Source organism: Podarcis vaucheri (genome assembly GCF_965113315.1).
Source record: "Podarcis vaucheri genome assembly, chromosome: 7".
Lineage (NCBI taxonomy): Eukaryota > Metazoa > Chordata > Lepidosauria > Squamata > Lacertidae > Podarcis > Podarcis vaucheri.
In genome coordinates this window covers 98,411,520-98,428,635 of record NC_138765.1, presented here as the reverse complement: position 1 = coordinate 98,428,635, position 17,116 = coordinate 98,411,520, and the positions used below count along the sequence as shown (strand labels likewise).

General features: G+C 59.0%; 1 protein-coding gene across 1 annotated transcript; it reads right to left on the bottom strand.

Moving 5' to 3' along the window:
* Positions 1-4,871: 4,871 nt before the first annotated feature.
* Positions 4,872-7,428, bottom strand: LOC309538284 (solute carrier family 23 member 2-like). Its single transcript, XM_082233625.1, has 2 exons — positions 6,981-7,428; positions 4,872-5,647 (listed from the first exon to the last, which is right to left on the bottom strand). The coding sequence occupies exons 1-2, from the start codon at positions 7,027-7,029 to the stop codon at positions 5,406-5,408; spliced, it is 291 nt and encodes a 96-aa protein (XP_082089751.1). The 5' UTR covers positions 7,030-7,428; the 3' UTR covers positions 4,872-5,405.
* Between the last annotated feature and the right edge of the window lie 9,688 nt (positions 7,429-17,116).

Sequence of the window (17,116 nt, the reverse complement as noted above, 5' to 3'; positions counted from 1 at the left end):
GTGATACCTGGTTTGAATCCAAGACAGCAAACTGCTGCAAGGTCTCTGAGGAAAGATGAGAGAGGGGATATAACCCTGATGTGAAAAGCTATACAATGAAAATGTCACTGAAATGGTGGGAAACACCCACCATCTGCTGATTGCCTTCCCTTCCCAACCATTCAGTACTGATACATCAACGCTCCTTACACCTTTCTCAAACCCTAATAGCCTCAGTAATCAACAAGAGTGGCTTTATGCCTCTCATGCTCAAGAAACCGGCAACCAATGTACAGTACCTGCTTTGGGAACCAAAAGAGAAATAGAGATACAAAACAGGAGCACTTTAGATCACACCGACTTTGAGAGTACAGGCTTTGAGAGAAGACTTACCCTAATGCCTCTCTAACAAATCTTTCCACAGCTTCAAAAATGCCTTTTGGGCCATATCGGGGGGGGTGGGGGGGGTAAGGGGGCGACAATAAGAAAGGAACAAAATGCTGATGTCTAAAAACTAATCTGCAACAGTAAGAACATTACACAGGAATTTTTTTTTTACAATTATAAATGCATGATGAGCATTAACAGCTATGTAATGTCAGAGCCAAGATGGATGGAGGATTTGACCTGGCATGTGTAACAGAGACTTGGCTGGATGAAGCAGATGGGCCTGTCCTTGCCGCTGCTTGTCCACCAGGTTTCTCTTATGCACAGCAACCCAGGCCTTGTGGGCGGGGAGGGGGGGTTGCAGTGATTTTTAGGAAGTCATTAGTTTGCACCAGGCGTCCTATTGGGAAGACCCAGTTTTCTGAGTGCATGTTCTGGAAGTTGGGCAATAGGGGCAGTACAGGATTCCTTTTGGTGTACTGACCTCCCCGCTGCACCAAGGATTCCCTGCCCGAGCTGCTTCAGGTCGTGGCAGATGTTCTCCTGGAGACACCTAGCTTGGTCGTCCTAGGGGATTTTAACATCCATGCTGACACGACCTTACAAGGGGCCGCTCGGGACTTCGTGGAAAGCATGGCCTCCATGGGGCTGTCCCTGAATAAGTCTGGCCCAACCCACAGCCACGGACATGCCTTGGACCTGGTGTTTACCTCTATGGATGTTGGTGATCTGACACTAAGTAAAAGCGAAACGAAAGAAGTGCCATGGTCAGATCACTTCCTGGTGCAACTGGACTTCTCTGCGACCCATCCCCTCTGCAGGGAGGTGGGACCAATTCGGATGGTCCGCCCCCGCCACTTAATGGATCCAAATGGTTTCCAGAGAGTGGTAGGGGATGCTCTATCCCATGTTGATGGCCTTTCAGCTGATTCCCTGGTGGCCCGCTGGAATGTGGAGTTAACCAGGGCTATTGACTGTCTGGCTCCGAAGCGCCCTCTCCGATTGCATGGAGCCCGGACAGCCCCGTGGTTTTCCACGGATCTGAGGGCAATGAAACAATCGTTGAGACGGCTAGAGCGCCGGTGGCGGATAACTCATTCCGAATCTGACCGGACACAGGTTAGAGCTCAACGTCGAGCCTACCAAGTGGCGATAGCGACGGCGAAGAAGAATTTCTTCGCCGCCTCTATTGCATCTGCAGAAAACAGCAGCAGGAGACTTTTTCAGGTGGTTCACAATTTAGCGGAACCACCTGCAACATCGGGGCCCAGTACGGGCCACATGTTCTCCTGCAATGATTTTGCAAAGTTTTTTGCAGATAAAATCGCTCAGATTCGGGAAGAAGTAGACTCCACCGTGGGAGCAGGACCGGGGCGGGAGAGTGCAAGAGTCCTGTCTAGTCAAGTTGAGTGGGATCAATTCCAATCTGTTACCTCTGAGGATGTGGACAGGCTGCTTGGACGAGTGAAACCAACCACCTGTCTCCTGGATCCTTGCCCATCCTGGCTTATAAAAGCTAGCCGGGAAGGACTGGGCGATGGGCTTCGTGGGGTGGTGAATGCTTCCCTCCGTGAGGGAGCCTTCCCAGACCCGCTAAAAGAGGCGGTTATTAAACCGCTTCTTAAAAAACCATCTTTAGATGCGGCCACGATGGCCAACTATTGCCCAGTCTCAAATCTTCCATTCCTGGGCAAGGTGATTGAGCGAGCGGTTGCCGAACAACTCCAGGCACGCCTGGAAGAAGCGGACCATTTTGATCCCTTCCAGTCGGGATTCAGGCCTCATCATGGGACTGAAACTGCCTTGGTCGCACTGGTTGATGATCTCCGGCGGGCTAGGGACAAAGGTGAGAGCTGTTTCCTAGTTCTGCTGGATCTCTCAGCGGCGTTCGATACCATCGACCATAGCATCCTTCTGGACCGTCTTGAGGGGCTGGGAGCTGGGGGTACTGTCATACAGTGCTTCCGCTCCTTCCTCCTGTGCCGTGCTCAGAAAGTGGTGGTGGGGGATGAGTGTTCAGACCCCTGGGCTCTCACTTGTGGGGTGCCTCAGGGTTCTGTCCTCTCCCCCCATGCTTTTCAACATCTACATGCGGCCGCTGGGAGAGATCATCAGGAGGTTTGGGCTGGGTGTTCATCAGTATGCCGATGATACCCAGCTCTACCTCTCTTTTAAATCAGAACCAGTGAAGGCGGTGAAGGTCCTGTGTGAGTGTCTGGAGGCGGTTGGAGGATGGATGGCGGCTAACAGATTGAGGTTGAATCCTGACAAGACAGAAGTACTGTTTTTGGGGGACAGGAGGCGGGCAGGTGTGGAGGATTCCCTGGTCCTGAATGGGGTAACTGTGCCCCTGAAGGACCAGGTGCGCAGCCTGGGAGTCATTTTGGACTCACAGCTGTCCATGGAGGCACAGGTTAACTCTGTGTCCAGGGCAGCTGTCTACCAGCTCCACCGGGTACGCAGGCTAAGACCCTATCTGCCTGCGGACTGTCTCGCCAGAGTGGTGCATGCTCTGGTTATCTCCCGCTTGGACTAGTGGGGTGCCACAGGGTTCTGTCTTGGGCCCGGTCTTATTCAACATCTTTATCAACGACTTGGATGATGGACTCAAGGGCATCCTGATCAAATTTGCAGATGACACCAAACTGGGAGGGGTGGCTAACACCCCAGAGGACAGGATCACACTTCAAAACGACCTTGACAGATTAGAGAACTGGGCAGAAACAAACAAGATGAATTTTAACAGGGAGAAATGTAAAGTATTGCACTTGGGCAAAAAAAAAATGAGAGGCACAAATACAAGATGGGTGACACCTGGCTTGAGAGCAGTACATGTGAAAAGGATCTAGGAGTCTTGGTTGACCACAAACTTGACATGAGCCAACAGTGTGACGCGGCAGCTAAAAAAGCCAATGCAATTCTGGGCTGCATCAATAGGAGTATAGCATCTAGATCAAGGGAAGTAATAGTGCCACTGTATTCTGCTCTGGTCAGACCACACCTGGAGTACTGTGTCCAGTTCTGGGCACCACAGTTCAAGAAGGACACTGACAAACTGGAACGTGTCCACAGGAGGGCAACCAAAATGGTCAAAGGCCTGGAAACGATGCCTTATGAGGAACGGCTAAGGGAGCTGGGCATGTTTAGCCTGGAGAAGAGGAGGTTAAGGGGTGATATGATAGCCATGTTCAAATATATAAAAGGATGTCACATAGAGGAGGGAGAAAGGTTGTTTTCTGCTGCTCCGGAGAAGCGGACACGGAGCAATGGATCCAAACTACAAGAAAGAAGATTCCACCTAAAGATTAGGAAGAACTTCCTGACAGTAAGAGCTGTTCGACAGTGGAATTTGCTGCCAAGGAGTGTGGTGGAGTCTCCTACTTTGGAGGTCTTTAAGCAGAGGCTTGACAACCATATGTCAGGAGTGCTCTGATGGTGTTTCCTGCTTGGCAGGGGGTTGGACTCGATGGCCCTTGTGGTCTCTTCCAACTCTATGATTCTATGATTCTATGACTACTGCAATGCGCTCTACGTGGGGCTACCTTTGAAGGTGACTCGGAAACTACAACTAATCCAGAATGCGGCAGCTAGACTGGTGACTGGGAGCGGCCGCCGAGACCATATAACACCGGTCTTGAAAGACCTGCATTGGCTCCCAGTACGTTTCCGAGCACAATTCAAAGTGTTGGTGCTGACCTTTAAAGCCCTAAACGGCCTCGGTCCAGTATACCTGAAGGAGCGTCTCCACCCCCATCATTCTGCCCAGACACTGAGGTCCAGCGCCGAGGGCCTTCTGGCGGTTCCCTCATTGTGAGAAGCGAAGCTACAGGGAACCAGGCAGAGGGCCTTCTCGGTAGTGGCGCCCGCCCTGTGGAACGCCCTCCCACCAGATGTCAAAGTGATAAACAACTACCTGACATTCAGGAGACATCTTAAGGCAGCCCTGTTCAGGGAAGTTTTTAACGTGTGATATTTTATTGTATTTTTGGTTTTTATGGAAGCCGCCCAGAGTGGCTGGGGAGGCCCAGCCAGATGGGCGGGGTATAAATAATAAATTATTATTACTATATTAGTAGAAGAAAAAAATCAAGAGACTGAATGGCACCCACCGTGGGCCCCCGATACCCGTTAAACCACCCAGTGGACAGTGATGCACACACGGTCTCTCTTCTTTTAAAAGCAGGTCCCATGTTAAGCTCAGAAAGGGAGGAAAACACAAAGGCAACATTAACTGAAGGCTGTTTCTGGGAGAGGCAGAACTGCATGAAGCAGGTCAGTACAAATCCAGAGACAACTAGATAGTTCCGTTCTCCATTGAGAAGTCGTGAATTTGGCTGCTTAATAAATATCACTTTTAAAAGACTGGCCTGAAGGGATGCAAGACCGTGAGCTGCTTAGGCAATCTGTCAGGTTCAGGGATGTGCAATTTGACGGCAGCCAGAGGCAAAGCCCCAGTCAACCCTGTCCACAAAAGGTGCTCAGCTAGGACTCATCAAGCACCCCAGAGCCATGTCACTTTCTTAGGAACAGAAGCGTGTGCAAAGGCACCACTTGTCGGTACATCCAATACACAATGCTGGGAAGCTTTGAAAGCACTGTCTAGTATGGAACACTTTGGTATAATTTGCCAGAATAATCCCAACGAATGACTGGGGGCTTATGAGAGTTAAATAAAAAAATGGAATGTATCAGCTACAAAATGGGAAAGACACAGCCTGCTTAAGCGCCGTGTTTACAATATTTACCCATTTTGGATCTGGATTAAACGTTGAACAGTAGTTGCCCCGCCAAAATCAGCAAAAGCAATTCTAACAGTACTTCTTAAAAACAAAACAAAAAGCACAACGTAATTATAGAGAGACGTTATAGATAGCTGTCACTGTCCACAATAGGAAAGCTATTTCTTTTAATCTGTTTCGGCTCTGGTTCCAGAATTCAAAATGCAGAAATACAAAAAACATAGAACAAAACAAGGTCAGCAAGGAACTGCAGAGGTGTCTGTCACTGCAGCTGGTGGACAGGGGCTGCAGCAGCAGGGGCTATACAGTGGCCTCCTCCGAGTCCTCCTCCTCCTCTGTGCTCTGGCAGCCACTGTTTTGCCTGAAGCCTTTCCATGTGTAGCCCATGAAGGTGGGGCTGATGGGTAAAAAGCGGAAGCATTTGTACTTCCTCACAAATTCCATGCCAAAAGGCAAGTCATAAGTTTCCATGCCATCGATGGATTTGCTGCCTTTGCACACTCCTTTCTTCCATTTCTGGATTCCTCTTTCTTCGGGGCTTCCTGGGTATCAAAAGGATAGGGAGAGAGCTGCATCAAGAGCTGAACATTGGAGACATAAGCCCCTCTCTAATAACACTGGGATTCATGGACACCCAATGAAACTGCATGCTGCAAGAAAGTCCTCCTTCATGCAACGCAGAGTTAAACTATGGAACTTGTTCCCACAGGTAAAGGTAAAGGACCCCTGGACGGTCAAGTCCAGTCAAAGGCAACTATGGGGTTGCGGCGCTCATCTTGCTTTCAGGCCGAGGGAGCCGGCGTTTGTCCACAGACAGCTGTCTGGGCTGTGAGTAACCGCTTCTGGCACAACGGGACACCATGATGAAAGCCAGAGCGCATGGAAATGTCGTTTACCTTCCCATCACAGTGGTAACTATTTATCTACTTGCACTGGTGTGCTTTCGAACTGCTAGGTTGGCAGGAGCAGGGACAGAGCAACGGGAGCTCACTACCGTTGTGTGGATTCGAACCCCCGACCTTCCAATCAGCGAGCCCAAGAGGCTCAGGGGTTTAGACCACAGAGCCGCCTGCGTCTCTCCTGCAGGAGACAGATATGGCCACCAACCTAGATGGCTTTAAAAGAGTAGACTAATTGATGGAGGAGAGGGTCATCAGTGACTGATAGCCCTGATGGCAGTGCTCTTCCTCTCCCGTTGGAGGAACCAATGCTCCCCTGTTGCTAGAAACCAAAGGAGAGAAGGGTGCTTTTGTGCTCAGAGCCTGCTTGTGGGCTCCCCATGCAGTGGTGGCCAGATTTGATGAAGTGAAGGACCGTGAGGGCCGACCTAAGGGCCGACCAAAGTTGTTGAACTTTTCTTAGGGTTGAAGTGGTTGAGGGTTTTTTAGGATTTTATGCCAGGGAATAAAGTGCCACAGGGGCCGGGTTAAACCAATTAGGCCCCCGAAATGGACTTTGGACAGGCCTGCATCAGGGCACCTGGTTGGCCCCTGTGAGAACAGGGTGCTGGCCTAGAGGGGCCATTGGCCGGATCCAGCAGATGCTCTTCTGATGTGCTTCTAAGCCCCTTTCACAGGAAAGCTGGCCCCACTCCATCGGCCTGAGCACTGAGTGGGATACCCGGAAAGTGATACTTGTGCAGTTGTGCACAGGGGCTCCAGCTGCCTCAGGGCAGTAGAAGGGGACCTACAAACCCACGAGCCACACAGAAATGAATGAGGATTCCCCAGGAGCACACAATTTGCACTGTTGGATTGTGTTCTGTGTCAACCTGTGGCTGTGCTGCCTATTTTCAGCCTCAAGCAGCACCCGTGTCTTCAACTGGAAGGCAGGGGAGGGAAACAGTGGGGAAAGGCAGCCTGTTGCACTACTCACCTGGAATGGTGTTGTCTAAAATAAATGCTACACAACCCCCAACGAACATGGCTGTAGTGAGAAGAACATTTAACACTTGATCAATGCTGGCTATTCCTACAAGAACAGAAAGGGGAGGGAGAGACTTAGAGCAAAATCTGAAGAGCCGCCATATTCATACACACAATTTCAGGAGCCAAAGTCACACTGTCCACACAGCACAAACACCTGGCGATGTGGATTGCTTAGCAATGCTCATATATTTATATTTATCATCATCATCCTCATCATACCGGGGACTCAAGGAAACTTGCACAAATTAAAATGACTCAGATAAAATACAAAAAGCTAAAAACATATAAAAGACAATCATTTAAAAGTAATTAAGCAATAATAGAACTAAAACAATATATATTGCTATTCCACCCACCCTGTCCCTCACATGGACACAATGGACAGCACTACTCAAAAGTCAGTTGGGAGGCAATTTCCCCTCCTACTAGGAAAGGGCTATAGTTCATTGGTAGAGCACAGGCCTTGGATGAAGACAGGTCTAGGTCCAGAATCAGGTAGCAAGTAGCAGTCGGGTCTCTGCCTGGCATCTTGGAAAACTGCTGCCAGTTAAGAGTAGGCAGTACTGGGCTGGATGGACCAATGGCCTGACTGAGTGTAAGCTGGGTTCATGGAACTGCAAGGGACCTCAAAAAGAAATCTAGTCCCACCTACTGCAGTAAATTTACTACTAGAGCCTCTGCTTGATCACCACCTCTTACACTGTCAAAGAAGCATGCATCATCATTAGTTCTTCCAAGTCTAAATCATCTTTGATTTGAACCTGTTGTTTCAATCCTTTGGAACAAGAGAAAAAGAATCTGCTCCTTTTCCTATATGATAGTCTCTTCTCCTGGCTAAACATACCTAACAGACTCCCAGCTCTTAACTTGTTCGCCCTTGCCATCAGTGGTGGTCCCAAGTTTATGGAACACCCTCCCTAGTGAGGTGCTTCTGCTCCCACTATTAACTTTCAGGAAGAATTTGGTGGGGGCGGAGACCCCCAAGTCGGGGAGCGGAGGGTCCTCCTTTGTCCTCTCTGCCAAGCCAGGGAGGGGCCAGTTTGCAGGAGTGAAGAAAGACAGTCAGGCTACCCTAAAAACCCTAAACCCCTTTGTGAATCCTCCCCCCCCCCAGCCAGGCCTCCAAGCCTCGCCTCAGGCTCTCTCAAACTGCACACTCTCAAAGCTTTTTTCCCCTTCTAAGGCTAAAAGCATTAGCTAAGCATATTGCTCTTGCTGTAACAAAAAGACTGAAGCGAAGGTGCAGAACAGAGTCCTTTGCTTCTCACAGCCTTTTTCTTTCTAAGGCCAGTGGCCTTGTTAAAACCAGACGGCAGCTTTCTTACAGGAGAATGAAACATATCTGAAGACTCTGAAACCCCCCTTTGGTTTCTCACCCCCTTTTCCTGGGAAGAGTCCAAAAAGAGTCCCAAGACAGGAACTTTCTGTTCATGCTCAGGAGACATGGGGCAGAACTTTTCGTGAGGAGGAGAAAGGGGAGGGAACTGGAAGGGGAATATATGCTCTGTGCAAATGGCTGTTGATACGGAACGGGGGGGGGGGCAATGTCTTCTTCACTACAATATATTTGCTCAATTTCTCTAGGACTCCATCACCCCTCCCCTGTCCTCCATAATCTCTCAAGTAATACTGTCAAAATCCTGTTACAATGTATCCACTCTGTTTCTGCTTTTGCTCTCTAGTACAGAGTGGCTTAGAAATCACTGAAATCTTCAAAAATTGATATAAAATCAGCCGTGGTTCTGATCTGCTCGTTCTCGGTGCCATTCAACTCAGTTCCCCTTGGACTCCATGATGCTGTCCCTACTTCCATAATCCCCAAAGCGGCAGGTCACGTACGCAGGAACTTCTTAATCCTGTCAGATAGTTTTGCAAATCCTTCCTTCGGGCAATACTAGGTGACAGACGATGTATATTCCTGGCCCATTGTCTTGCCACCACCGGTACTCAATAAATGTGTATCTATGTATATTTCCCGCTCCGCATATCCCCCCTCCCTCATCCGAAAATGCTAATTAATGTAATCCCACCTTTTCATAATGTATTCATGACGTGTAAAGTATATTCATGATGTAACTTGTGAAACCCAACCTTCCCATAATGTATTCGTGACGTTTCATGCACTGTATTCTGGGACATGGAGGGAAATCTCAAAAGTTCATGCCACCCCTTTCTCGCTGTTCAATCTCGCCTTGAACCTGTTGCGCAATAAACTTGGACCTTCTGCAGTTGCTCCTGTGTCCGGCTGAGCTCATTTTCTTCCGCAGGGACCCGCGGACTTAGTCCGATGAGCTGGGTGGCAGAGTAACCCCGCACCCAGATTTTAGCCGTAACACTGTGAACTCGTGCTTGTTTTGTGACTCTATCACACTTGCTCCTTCTACCAGTTCATGGATGGTAGTGATACGGAAGGAAAGGGGGGGGGGTACCTTCCCTCTCCCTTTGCCTGCCACCAAAGGGTCCGAAGCGATGATCTCCCCATGGCACCCTCAGGGGGAGGAGAGAGGAGACTCAGGTGACTCCAGGAGGGGCTTTTGCCAAGGAGAGAGGAGAAGAAAGCAGGGGGGGAGGGAGGGAGGGAGGGAGGGAGGGGCTTCTGCTCTGGAGGACCTTGCCCTCTCCCCCTCCCCCTCCCCGTCCTCTCTAGGACTCCAGCTCTGCTCCTCTTAACCCTTGCCAGCCCGGCCCTCCCTCTCCCCGCTGCCCCTCGGAGCCCGACTCCGCGCCAGGGAGACGGGGCTTCCCCAGGAGTCAAGCAGCCTCCTCGAGAGGAAGAGGAAGCCCAGATCCCCCCCCCCGAGGGAGACACGTCTTCCCTCCAGCCCCCCCATCTTCCCGGGGGCAGCCCCACTGAATTGGGGGGCCAAGCTGGGGTCCGGAGACAGGCGCCTCCTTCCCTTGGACTTGGAGGCTCTGGAGTCAGACTTGGGGGGGGCCCTTTCCCTCCGCCCCCCCCACACCCAGGGGGTCCCCTCAGCCCTCCTTTTTGGGGGTCTCCCTCCGCCCCCCCCCACACCCAGGGGGTCCCCTCAGCCCTCCTTCTTGGGGGTCCCCCTCCGCTCCCTCCTCTCAATCCGCCCCCCCACACCCAGGGGGTCCCCTCAGCCCTCCTTCTTGGGGGTCTCCCTTCCCTCCCCCCTTTCCCTCCGCCCCCCACACCCAGGGGGTCCCCTCAGCCCTCCTTCTTGGGGGTCTCCCTCAGCCCCCCACACCCAGGGGGTCCCCTCAGCCCTCCTTCTTGGGGGTCTCCCTCCGCCCCCCACACCCAGGGGGTCCCCTCAGCCCTCCTTCTTGGGGGTCTCCCTTCCCTCCCCTCTCTCAGTCCGCCCCCCCACACCCAGGGGGTCCCCTCAGCCCTCCTTCTTGGGGGTCTCCCTCCGCCCCCCACACCCAGGGGGTCCCCTCAGCCCTCCTTCTTGGGGGTCTTCCTTCCCTCCCCTCTCTCCCTCCGCCCCCCACACCCAGGGGGTCCCCTCAGCCCTCCTTCTTGGGGGTCTCCCTCCGCCCCCCACACCCAGGAGGTCTCCTCAGCCCTCCTTCTTGGGGGTCTCCCTCCGCTCCCCCTTCTCAGTCCGCCCCCCACACCCAGGGGTCCCCTCAGCCCTCCTTCTTGGGGGTCTCCCTCCGCCCCCCACACCCAGGGGGTCCCCTCAGCCCTCCTTCTTGGAGGTCTCCCTCCGCCCCCCACACCCAGGGGGTCCCCTCAGCCCTCCTTCTTGGGGGTCTCCCTTCCCTCCCCCCTCTCCCTCCGCCCCCCACACCCAGAGGGTCCCTTCAGCCCTCCTTCTTGGAGGTCTCCCTCCGCCCCCCACACCCAGAGGGTCCCTTCAGCCCTCCTTCTTGGGGGTCTCCCTCCGCTGCCCCCTCTCAGTCCGCCCCCCACACCCAGGAGGTCTCCTCAGCCCTCTTTTTTGGGGGTCTCTCTCTGCTCCCCCTTCTCAGTCCGCCCCCCATACCCAGGGGTCCCCTCAGCCCTCCTTCTTGGGGGTCTCCCTCCGCCCCCCACACCCAGAGGGTCCCCTCAGCCCTCCTTCTTGGGGGTCTCCCTCCGCCCCCCACACCCAGGGGGTCCCCTCAGCCCTCCTTCTTGGAGGTCTCCCTCCGCCCCCCACACCCAGGGGGTCCCCTCAGCCCTCCTTCTTGGGGGTCTCCCTTCCCTCCCCCCTCTCCCTCCGCCCCCCACACCCAGAGGGTCCCTTCAGCCCTCCTTCTTGGAGGTTTCCCTCCGCCCCCCACACCCAGGGGGTCCCTTCAGCCCTCCTTCTTGGGGGTCTCCCTCCGCTGCCCCCTCTCAGTCCGCCCCCCACACCCAGGAGGTCTCCTCAGCCCTCTTTTTTGGGGGTCTCTCTCTGCTCCCCCTTCTCAGTCCGCCCCCCATACCCAGGGGTCCCCTCAGCCCTCCTTCTTGGGGGTCTCCCTTCCCTCCCCTCTCTCAGTCCGCCCCCCCACACCCAGGGGGTCCCCTCAGCCCTCCTTCTTGGGGGTCTCCCTCCGCCCCCCACACCCAGGGGGTCCCCTCAGCCCTCCTTCTTGGGGGTCCCCCTCCGCTCCCTCCTCTCAATCCGCCCCCCCACACCCAGGGGGTCCCCTCAGCCCTCCTTCTTGGGGGTCCCCCTCCGCTCCCTCCTCTCAATCCGCCCCCCCCCCCACACCCAGGGGGTCCCCTCAGCCCTCCTTCTTGGGGGTCTCCCTTCCCTCCCCCCTTTCCCTCCGCCCCCCACACCCAGGGGGTCCCCTCAGCCCTCCTTCTTGGGGGTCTCCCTCCGCTCCCCCCTCTCAGTCCGCCCCCCACACCCAGGGGGTCCCCTCAGCCATCCTTCTTGGGGGTCTCCCTCCGCTCCACCCCAAAACCCAGGGGGTCCCCTCAGCCCTCCTTCTGGGGGGTCTCCCTCCGCTCCCCCTTCTCAGTCCGCCCCCCACACCCAGGGGTCCCCTCAGCCCTCCTTCTTGGGGGTCTCCCTCCGCCCCCCACACCCAGGGGGTCCCCTCAGCCCTCCTTCTTGGAGGTCTCCCTCCGCCCCCCACACCCAGGGGGTCCCCTCAGCCCTCCTTCTTGGGGGTCTCCCTTCCCTCCCCCCTCTCCCTCCGCCCCCCACACCCAGAGGGTCCCTTCAGCCCTCCTTCTTGGAGGTCTCCCTCCGCCCCCCACACCCAGAGGGTCCCTTCAGCCCTCCTTCTTGGGGGTCTCCCTCCGCCCCCCACACCCAGAGGGTCCCCTCACCCCTCCTTCTTGGGGGTCTCCCTCCGCCCCCCACACCCAGGGGGTCCCCTCAGCCATCCTTCTTGGGGGTCTCCCTCCGCTCCACCCCAAAACCCAGGGGGTCCCCTCAGCCCTCCTTCTGGGGGGTCTCCCTCCGCTCCCCCTTCTCAGTCCGCCCCCCACACCCAGGGGTCCCCTCAGCCCTCCTTCTTGGGGGTCTCCCTCCGCCCCCCACACCCAGGGGGTCCCCTCAGCCCTCCTTCTTGGAGGTCTCCCTCCGCCCCCCACACCCAGGGGGTCCCCTCAGCCCTCCTTCTTGGGGGTCTCCCTTCCCTCCCCCCTCTCCCTCCGCCCCCCACACCCAGAGGGTCCCTTCAGCCCTCCTTCTTGGAGGTCTCCCTCCGCCCCCCACACCCAGAGGGTCCCTTCAGCCCTCCTTCTTGGGGGTCTCCCTCCGCTGCCCCCTCTCAGTCCGCCCCCCACACCCAGGAGGTCTCCTCAGCCCTCTTTTTTGGGGGTCTCTCTCTGCTCCCCCTTCTCAGTCTGCCCCCCATACCCAGGGGTCCCCTCAGCCCTCCTTCTTGGGGGTCTCCCTCCGCCCCCCACACCCAGAGGGTCCCCTCAGCCCTCCTTCTTGGGGGTCTCCCTCCGCCCCCCACACCCAGGGGGTCCCCTCAGCCCTCCTTCTTGGAGGTCTCCCTCCGCCCCCCACACCCAGGGGGTCCCCTCAGCCCTCCTTCTTGGGGGTCTCCCTTCCCTCCCCCCTCTCCCTCCGCCCCCCACACCCAGAGGGTCCCTTCAGCCCTCCTTCTTGGAGGTCTCCCTCCGCCCCCCACACCCAGGGGGTCCCTTCAGCCCTCCTTCTTGGGGGTCTCCCTCCGCTGCCCCCTCTCAGTCCGCCCCCCACACCCAGGAGGTCTCCTCAGCCCTCTTTTTTGGGTGTCTCTCTCTGCTCCCCCTTCTCAGTCCGCCCCCCATACCCAGGGGTCCCCTCAGCCCTCCTTCTTGGGGGTCTCCCTTCCCTCCCCTCTCTCAGTCCGCCCCCCCACTCCCAGGGGGTCCCCTCAGCCCTCCTTCTTGGGGGTCTCCCTCCGCCCCCCACACCCAGGGGGTCCCCTCAGCCCTCCTTCTTGGGGGTCCCCCTCCGCTCCCTCCTCTCAATCCGCCCCCCCACACCCAGGGGGTCCCCTCAGCCCTCCTTCTTGGGGGTCCCCCTCCGCTCCCTCCTCTCAATCCGCCCCCCCCACACCCAGGGGGTCCCCTCAGCCCTCCTTCTTGGGGGTCTCCCTTCCCTCCCCCCTTTCCCTCCGCCCCCCACACCCAGGGGGTCCCCTCAGCCCTCCTTCTTGGGGGTCTCCCTCCGCCCCCCACACCCAGGGGGTCCCCTCAGCCCTCCTTCTTGGGGGTCTCCCTCCGCCCCCCACACCCAGGGGGTCCCCTCAGCCCTCCTTCTTGGAGGTCTCCCTCCGCCCCCCACACCCAGGGGGTCCCCTCAGCCCTCCTTCTTGGGGGTCTCCCTCCGCCCCCCACACCCAGGGGGTCCCCTCACCCCTCCTTCTTGGGGGTCTCCCTCCGCCCCCCACACCCAGGGGGTCCCCTCAGCCCTCCTTCTTGGGGGTCTCCCTCCGCCCCCCACACCCAGGGGGTCCCCTCACCCCTCCTTCTTGGGGGTCTCCCTCCGCCCCCCACACCCAGGGGGTCCCCTCAGCCCTCCTTCTTGGGGGTCTCCCTACGCCCCCCACACCCAGGAGGTCCCCTCAGCCCTCCTTCTTGGGGGTCTCCCTCCGCCCCCCACACCCAGGGGGTCCCCTCAGCCCTCCTTCTTGGGGGTCTCCCTCCGCTCCCCCTTCTCAGTCCGCCCCCCACACCCAGGGGTCCCCTCAGCCCTCCTTCTTGGGGGTCTCCCTCCGCCCCCCACACCAAGGGGGTCCCCTCAGCCCTCCTTCTTGGGGGTCTCCCTTCCCTCCCCTCTCTCAGTCCGCCCACCACACCCAGGGGGTCCCCTCAGCCCTCCTTCTTGGGGGTCTCCCTCCGCCCCCCACACCCAGGGGGTCCCCTCAGCCCTCCTTCTTGGGGGTCTCCCTCCGCCCCCCACACCCAGGGGGTCCCCTCAGCCCTCCTTCTTGGGGGTCTCCCTCCGCTCCCCCTTCTCAGTCCGCCCCCACACCCAGGGGTCCCCTCAGCCCTCCTTCTTGGGGGTCTCCCTTCCCTCCCCTCTCTCAGTCCGCCCCCACACCCAGGGGGTCCCCTCAGCCCTCCTTCTTGGGGGTCTCCCTCCGCTCCCCACACCCAGGGGGTCCCCTCACCCCTCCTTCTTGGGGGTCTCCCTCCGCCCCCCACACCCAGGGGGTCCCCTCAGCCCTCCTTCTTGGGGGTCTCCCTCCGCCCCCCACACCCAGGAGGTCTCCTCAGCCCTCCTTCTTGGGGGTCTCCCTCCGCCCCCCACACCCAGGGGGTCCCCTCAGCCCTCCTTCTTGGGGGTCTCCCTCCGCTCCCCCTTCTCAGTCCGCCCCCCACACCCAGGGGTCCCCTCAGCCCTCCTTCTTGGGGGTCTCCCTCCGCCCCCCACACCCAGGGGGTCCCCTCAGCCCTCCTTCTTGGGGGTCTCCCTCCGCTCCCCCTTCTCAGTCCGCCCACCACACCCAGGGGGTCCCCTCAGCCCTCCTTCTTGGGGGTCTCCCTCCGCCCCCCACACCCAGGAGGTCTCCTCAGCCCTCCTTCTTGGGGGTCTCCCTCCGCCCCCCACACCCAGGAGGTCTCCTCAGCCCTCCTTCTTGGGGGTCTCCCTCCGCCCCCCACACCCAGGGGGTCCCCTCAGCCCTCCTTCTTGGGGGTCTCCCTCCGCCCCCCACACCCAGGAGGTCTCCTCAGCCCTCCTTCTTGGGGGTCTCCCTCCGCCCCCCACACCCAGGGGGTCCCCTCAGCCCTCCTTCTTGGGGGTCTCCCTCCGCCCCCCACACCCAGGGGGTCCCCTCAGCCCTCCTTCTTGGGGGTCTCCCTCCGCCCCCCACACCCAGGAGGTCTCCTCAGCCCTCCTTCTTGGGGGTCTCCCTCCGCCCCCCACACCCAGGGGGTCCCCTCAGCCCTCCTTCTTGGGGGTCTCCCTTCCCTCCCCTCTCTCAGTCCGCCCACCACACCCAGGGGGTCCCCTCAGCCCTCCTTCTTGGGGGTCTCCCTCCGCCCCCCACACCCAGGGGGTCCCCTCAGCCCTCCTTCCTGGGGGTCTCCCTTTGCCCCCCTCAGTCCACCCCCCACACCCAGGGGGTCCCCTCAGCCCTCCTTCTTGGGGGTCTCCCTCCGTCCCCCACACCCAGGGCGTCCCCTCAGCCCTCCTTCCTGGGGGGTCTCCCTTCACCCCCCCTCAATCCGCCCACCACACCCAGAGGGTCCCTTTAGCCCTCCTTCTTGGGGGTCTCCCTCCGCCCCCCTGTCAGTCCGCCCCCCACACCCAGGGGGTCCCCTCAGCCCTCCTTCTTGGGAGTCTCCCTCCGCCCCCCACACCCAGGGGGTCCCCTCAGCCCTCCTTCCTGGGGGTCTCCCTTCGCCCCCCTTAGTCCACCCCCCACACCCAGGGGGTCCCCTCAGCCCTCCTTCTTGGGGGTCTCCCTCCGCCCCCCACACCCAGGGGGTCCCCTCAGCCCTCCTTCCTGGGGGTCTCCCTTCACCCCCCCTCAGTCCGCCCACCACACCCAGAGGGTCCCTTCAGCCCTCCTTCTTGGGGGTCTCCCTTTACCCCCCTCTCAGTCCGCCCCCCACACCCAGGGGGTCCCCTCAGCCCTCCTTCTTGGGGGTCTCCCTCCGCTCCCCCCTCTCAGTCCGCCCCCCATACCCAGGGGGTCCCCTCAGCCCTCCTTCTGGGGGGTCTCCCTCCGCTCCCCCTTCTCAGTCCGCCCCCCACACCCAGGGGGTCCCTTGAGCCCTCCTTCTTGGGGGTCTCCCTCCGCCCCCCCGTCAGTCCGCCCCCCACACCCAGGGGGTCCCCTCAGCCCTCCTTCCTGGGGGTCTCCCTTCGCCCCCCTTAGTCCACCCCCCACACCCAGGGGGTCCCCTCAGCCCTCCTTCTTGGGGGTCTCCCTCCGCCCCCCACACCCAGGGGGTCCCCTCAGCCCTCCTTCCTGGGGGTCTCCCTTCACCCCCCCCTCAGTCCGCCCACCACACCCAGAGGGTCCCTTCAGCCCTCCTTCTTGGGGGTCTCCCTTCACCCCCCTCTCAGTCCGCCCCCCACACCCAGGGGGTCCCCTCAGCCCTCCTTCTTGGGGGTCTCCCTCCGCTCCCCCCTCTCAGTCCGCCCCCCACACCCAGGGGGTCCCCTCAGCCATCCTTCTTGGGGGTCTCCCTCCGCTCCCCCCCCACACCCAGGGGGTCCCCTCAGCCCTCCTTCTGGGGGGTCTCCCTCCGCTCCCCCTTCTCAGTCCGCCCCCCACACCCAGGGGGTCCCTTCAGCCCTCCTTCTTGGGGGTCTCCCTCCGCCCCCCCGTCAGTCCGCCCCCCACACCCAGGGGGTCCCCTCAGCCCTCCTTCCTGGGGGTCTCCCTTCGCCCCCCTTAGTCCACCCCCCACACCCAGGGGGTCCCCTCAGCCCTCCTTCTTGGGGGTCTCCCTCCGCCCCCCACACCCAGGGGGTCCCCTCAGCCCTCCTTCCTGGGGGTCTCCCTTCACCCCCCCCTCAGTCCGCCCACCACACCCAGAGGGTCCCTTCAGCCCTCCTTCTTGGGGGTCTCCCTTCACCCCCCTCTCAGTCCGCCCCCCACACCCAGGGGGTCCCCTCAGCCCTCCTTCTTGGGGGTCTCCCTCCGCTCCCCCCTCTCAGTCCGCCCCCCACACCCAGGGGGTCCCCTCAGCCCTCCTTCTTGGGGGTCTCCCTCCGCTCCCCCCTCTCAGTC